Source organism: Mytilus edulis, chromosome 9 (genome assembly GCF_963676685.1).
Source record: "Mytilus edulis chromosome 9, xbMytEdul2.2, whole genome shotgun sequence".
Classification (NCBI taxonomy): Eukaryota; Metazoa; Mollusca; class Bivalvia; order Mytilida; family Mytilidae; genus Mytilus; species Mytilus edulis.
In genome coordinates, this window is record NC_092352.1 from 28125167 (window position 1) to 28131972 (window position 6806).

Below are 6806 nucleotides of genomic sequence, written 5' to 3' on the forward strand. Positions count from 1 at the left end.
CTGTGGGCCGAACATAACATCCCTAATATGAAGCGGTCTCACAAGGTCTGACCCGTCTATCGTACAATTTCTAAATAACAACAGTCACACTAAAGTAATAAAATAATCAGGTCAACACCAGAGATACAGCTGATCGCGATCCACCAAATGCTGTATACGTAGATTATTTTGGAGGTAATAACAAATGGTTCTTTGTGTCAGTATGGATAATGCATTTCATATAATCGGAATTTAGACATCATTCCAACGCAGCTAGATGAATCAGTTATTAACAGATATATACAAGAAAGTGTTGATTGTCCACCAATATTGCAGAAAGGTATGCTCACAACATCTCATGTTGGCAACATACCGGTAGATCATATTTCTTATTCAAATGAAAAGTCTTCTTTCTTCGACACATGCACACGAGTCCATTTTGTTATGTTGATTGATGATGATTCAATGCGAAATAGTGTAATGGTTGACGTATCATTCATCCAACGGGAAATGACCAAAAGTTGAAGTCGACATTAAATCATAACTGTCATGGCTGCAAGATAATTAAAAATTGTAAAATATGTTTATGGTGTTATGGATAAATTGAAAGAACATGTTTTTTTCAAAACACAAAATGAACACTAGTGATGTCTTGCGACTAACCTTTGTTTGATTATGCAACGCAAGTCCGATGTCAATACCTGGATATATAGGCATCAGATGATGTTGAGGTAGTAATTTGTTTTATAGTGATAAAGATAAATGCACAATGTTGACTGCTGTACTCCAAATGTTTGTCATTTTTACCGGTCATGTGTGTTTGTTTTGCTCATTAATTGTTGTCATTTTAATATGATTTTATGCGACTGTCATACAAGTGAGAAGTTTAGCGCCTTATAAAACAAGGTGAAATCCCCCATTTTCTATATAAGGAAATGTCTGAACCTAGTCAGGAATACGACAGTGCGTTGTTTTAAATTCGTGCGATGTGTTTGAGCTTTTGATTTTGCTTTAAGTTAAATGACTTTCAGTTTTAAATTTTCATTTCAGTAGCGATATGATGACAGCATTGGCAGACACAGATATCGCATCCTCAGGATCTGTTGAAACCTAAAAGTTTTAAATGTTGCGTAGGCTAGTTAAGCTCATCAAATAACAGTATGATGTCTATATAAATTGGTTAGAAGGGCATAATAATTGTAAATGACAATTCCGATGCCACTTTTATTAATGTCAGAAACTTGGTAGTTTATATGATAAAGATGGTCCTTGTGCAGCGTGCAGAGATTTTGTAAGAACGTTGTCATAGAGGAATTTTGTTTAATGGAAATTTAAGAAATTTATGCTATTATTCTCCAAACGTGGTTGTGTATAACCTATTTTTTACATTTATTATATCAGAACTCTTATTTGGTGCCTTTGGACATATATGTTCATAAAAAGCTTCTAATGTATGCTGTTATTGAGAGAGAAAAACTAACAAAATGGTTTATTGTTGTTTATCTAACACTCAGTGGTAACATGTACTAGTAGTTGAAATCGAGTACCAGTTTCTTTGGATTCGTATTTCTATCATAGTCAGTTTTGCATTACATGCACAGAGGTGAGATAAAACCGTGAATATAAAGAGATTACATTTGTTTTGATATGCCTGGTAAGATAAGAATCAGTCCACATGAATGAATCATAATGACAAGATTACTTGTGCTTATTTTTATACTTGTTCATGAATCATCGGCGAAAAATTCCAAACGTATTCTTTTGACGGATCCGGACTTCGCAGACAATCAGCAAATGCATAAGGATATACAAAACTTAAAAGCTCTTGTTCAGCAAATGCAAGGAAAAATTCAAACTCAAGAACAGACGATTGAAAAATTTGCCACCACAGGTACTGTTTAATGAATTGAGTCTTGTAAAATGTTAATTTTGTCAAAGATATAAAGAATTCTGAAGAATATTTTGATAGTAACAGAAAATAATTGAAATATTGTTTTATTGATGATAAGCAATTTCATAATATTAAAACGATATTTAAATTACCGTTTTAAAGAATGTCTTCAGTAGAACAAGCCGCGAAATGGTAGTATTGTTGTACATAGTCATTAACAAACTCTTTTCATTGATGACACCATAAGGTTAATGTTATTTCAATTTTTTAGCTGACATATAACGTTATAAAGGGACATGGCCAGAGAACTGTATAAATGACGTAACCCAACCCCGAACTTGATCTGTGTTTTATAAAAATAATAATTGTGTATAAGTTTAATAACATTTGACTCATGAAAACTAAAGCTAGAGAACGGAAACGAAAAATTCAACATTTATTTTTAATTTTATATAGGGGCAAAACTATAGAACTGTAAAAGTAATGCCACCCAAATTCAAACTTTGTCTGAGTGTTGTGGTAATAAGCATTTTGTATAAGTTATTTGATATTTGGTTAAGACAAACCAAGGTAAGAGAAAGGAACTTATTTCGGGACGTTCTGACGAACAGACGTACAAGGGCAACACTTAATACCCCCTCCGTCTATGTTGTAATTGAAAAACTACATTTGCTACATTTTTTTTATGTTTTTTATTCTCTTTTCTTATTTTTGCGCGGCCCATTTGCCCTTACCCCTTTTATCATCATTATAAAAATTCAAATAAGTGAACATCAGATATATTCACCTTAGAGACATCTCGCATGCACCAACTTACACTACGACGTCAGTATTAAAAATAAAGGTATTTATAAAATATACATATATTTTTCTTTTCTTTAGCACCAGCTGGTGTAGTGTTTACTAGATGGGGAAGGAAGGACTGTGCTGGGAACAATACAGATCTTGTTTACTCAGGTTCTTATACATTTGTTATCTCAGTTATCTTACAATAAAGTTAAAATATTGCACCTTAAAAATATAAGCTCCCATTAATAAAACTTTAGCTTTTGATGTTCTGTAGATAATATCATGAAAATTCAAATGGATTTTTTCCAAATTACGTAAATAAAGTTATCATGGTTATTCAGGCAAAACTTGAAATTTTTAGTCCTGCATGAAGTTCTTATATTTCAAATTAGCATTGTTTTATCGATTACACCCGACAACGTATCGCGTGTTCTAATGTGTGTAGAGTTTTGTTAATGTAACAGAGAAAGAACAAAAAAACTTGCTTGCTTCCGCATATTTACAGATCTAACATTGTTGGACTGATGTATAGATGAATTATATCAACAGAATGTAGTTTCAGCCTTGTATCACCATCACTGCTTGTGATTGATTCGATGGATAAAATCTGTCCCAGAGTTGTCATTGGTTCAGACGTACTTCTAAGATAATTATGTTTGTGACTGCATCCTGCATTAATTTGTGAGATCCTTCAGCTGATCTGTAAAAATTCCATCTCCAAGCCTTATACATCATGTACTGTGTTAAAACGCTAGATAAAAACTGACGAGGAAAGGTAACACCCGGCAACCGAAAGCTTTATTATTTGTAGAGCCTAATTGGTCGAGTCGTCTAGTGCGTCGGGCATAGTTCAAGACGATTTAGTGCCACGATATCTCATAAAATTGTCCTTAATAACTGTTAGCACGTATATCGGTATGAGTATATACGATATGTTACTCTACAGATACACTCTTTCTGTCGCGCCGAGGCTGTCTCACTGCCAAATGAAATGTCAGTCTGATTACATCCGTCATTTGGGGTCTTTCACCATTAACTCACTTCTCTGTGATACTTCCATAGAATAAGGTTATTTGGTACTTCATTTTTTATGTTCTATTATGCATCCGTAAAAATGTGTTTCGTTTAGTTAAAACCACTACTTTTACTTGCAAAAGTATAAAAGTGTGTCATAATTTTTGCAAACAATATCACTGCATGCATGTAGATCTTTATATATTATATGTATTATTATTTATAAATGCCACGTACGCTATGTATATATCATGGAATATATTTTAGGAATATCTGGAGGTGGGTTCTATTCACACAAAGGGAGAGCAGCAGAACCAATTTGTCTTCCACATGACCCATACATTGGAAGCCCTATTACCAACGGCTACCATGCTTCTTTATATGGCATGGAATATCAAGACAACTTCCCTAGTAATGTATACAATAAAGATGTACCATGCGCCGTATGTAGGGCGAATCATGTTACATCCAAAATCATGATTCCTGGCAAAGTTACGTGTTATGCTGGATGGCGAAAAGAATATGGTGGCATTTTGGTTGCTGGTTTTGACACATCCGAGGGTGCCTCTTCGTTCATATGTGTTGACCAGAAACAAGATGTACTTGAAGCTGGTGTAGGAAATGATGATGGCTATTTAATATATCCAGTAGTTGCTAAATGTGGATCCTTGAAATGTCCACCTTATGTTCAGGACACAAGGATTAGTTGTATTGTTTGTACCAAATAATGAATATATAATTAAAATTTGTACACTTTTTGATTTTAAAACTTAACCATGAAAATGCATAAGTTATTTGCGACTGGATGGAATGCAAACAACAATGAAATCGTGGCATTTTTCCCTAATGCCCGCGTCACACTGTCCCGATTTTTATATACGATGGACACCCGAAAGCGAAAATTGTAAGTTCGTACGAAGTTGGTCCCGATCTCGTTAAAATACCAAAAAGTGACCGAAGCAAGTACGATGAATAACGATGTCTATACGATGGTGCCGAAATTATATACGATAGCAAAAGATGGACATACGAAGGTTAACCGAAGACGGGTATTTAAGCTTCATATCTCAGCCGAAGCCTACACGATGAATCACGAAGGCTACACGATGGCTTACGAAGGCTACACGATGGATTACGATGATGCGCGATGGCCATACGATGTCTAAAAGACGTCGTGTACAGCTTACTTTTTTTATGATACGAACAGAATTTCGACAACATATCGTTTCTGTACAAGTCTGCCATGCATAGCGGGAAATCGATCTTTTTGTCTAATTCTTATAAAACTTAGTTTATTATCCCCTCGCCTACTACATGTAAGTTGCGTGTAGATAAAATTGTTATGGACACTCTAGAAGCAAAATGCTCAAAACTTGGTATGGTGTTACTCATTAAGAATATCTTAAGCGCTATTGACTTAAAAGTTCAAAGGTCAAGGTCACAGTGGCAGTTGTAATACAAGGCAGTATCACCCTTGTGGACACTCTAAAACCAATATGCTTCAAAAGATTTTAACCACATTTGGTATATTATTCCTCCTTGTAATGATCTAACATTTTTTACGTTCAAGGCCAAAGGTCAAGGTCATGCAGATGGACTTGTTTTTTCTCCTTGAAATAGCATAATACACAGGAAATTGGTTGCTCATTTTTTTTACCTGCTGGTTCTAAAGACAATATTAAAGGTATTTCCAGTTACTGAATGTTTTGGTTGATTTCTAAAAAATAGTTTATGTATCAAATATGCATATTCAATTTACCATTTTCTGCATGTGTCATATACAAATATAGTGTCCATATTTATCCCCAATATGTTACATACGAGGGGATTCCACGCTCGGCATTGCCTTGTTTGAACTGTAAAATGTGTGCACTAGTCTGAAAAATCACCCATAATTATGCCCATGTTTACTGATCTGTCTTAAAGGTAAGGTAATGGGTTCGTTGATCACTTTTATTCAAAAAGAGCTCTTTCCAGGAGAATATCATAATAATATAGACAAAAGGAAGGATGTGGGGAAAGCAACAAATGCGGCAAAATATGATATATAGAAAACAAAATGATTATGGAGTAAACATTCGTGTGACAACAACTCATACGATAGATATAAAATCAGAATAATGAAGAAAAAGTTGGTTTCCCTATATACGTGTACCTGCAGTGTTGGTGTACGAGGCGCGTTTAAGATTTTCATTATGTTACTTGATATGAAAAATTGACAAAAAATAATATTTTGCTTGTAAAAGTAAATCCTGAGCCTGTAATAGCTGCTCTTCTTGTTCCATTCGAATTAATAGAAACAACGCTGTCGCCTTTCTTGTTCTCATAGAATCAGATGATATGAGCTCCATGTTTTGTGAACGTCTTTCTTAACTGTCGTATTAGACTGACCAGTGCATTTCGCGCATGGCACTTTAAATGTGTTTTAGCGCGAAAATTAACTTACATTTAGCTGGATTTATTGCCGTCATAGTTCCATCTTGTCGCCTTCGTACTTTTATTCGATGGCAACACGACTGGATTACGAGGTCTTCACGAAGTCGTGTTGCCATCTTAAGACCGTCGGGTAGCTTCGTGATTCATTCGTGTAGACATCGTAATGTCAAAACTGCCCGATGGAAACGATGGAAACACGAATGCAATACGATGTTCAAAGATGCATTCCCGGTGACATTACGATGGTGAGGATGGTGATACGAACTCAATACGAACCCTCAACATCGGACGCACCTTCGGGGATTTTTTAACATGTTAAAAAATTTAGAACCCTTCCCGAAGTTGTCCCCGAAGGCTAGAAAAAGTGGCCGATGGTTCTACGATGGTTAAAGATGGCACTACGAATAGTCCGATCTGGATACGATCAGTCCCGATTTTGAAAATTTCCATAATCGTGTTGCAATCGGCGTAAAAATCGGGACAGTGTGACGCGGGCATTATGCCCGCGTCACACTGTCCCGATTTTTGTATACGATGGACACCCGAATGCGAAAATTGTAAGTTCGTACGAAGTTGGTCCCGATCTCGTTAAAATACCAAAAAGTGACCGAAGCAAGTAAGATGAATAACGAAGTCTATACGAGGGTGCCGAAAGTATATACGATAGCAAAAGATGGACATACGAAGGTTAACCGAA

At 35.5% G+C, this 6806-nt stretch overlaps 1 protein-coding gene across 1 annotated transcript; it reads left to right on the forward strand.

Annotated features, from left to right (window-relative positions):
• Nucleotides 1-1495: 1495 nt before the first annotated feature.
• LOC139487989 (short-chain collagen C4-like) lies at nt 1496-4429 on the forward strand. The gene is made up of 3 exons (XM_071273283.1): nt 1496-1870; nt 2753-2827; nt 3941-4429. The coding sequence occupies exons 1-3, from the start codon at nt 1669-1671 to the stop codon at nt 4399-4401; spliced, it is 738 nt and encodes a 245-aa protein (XP_071129384.1). The 5' UTR covers nt 1496-1668; the 3' UTR covers nt 4402-4429.
• The last annotated feature ends 2377 nt before the right edge of the window (nt 4430-6806 follow it).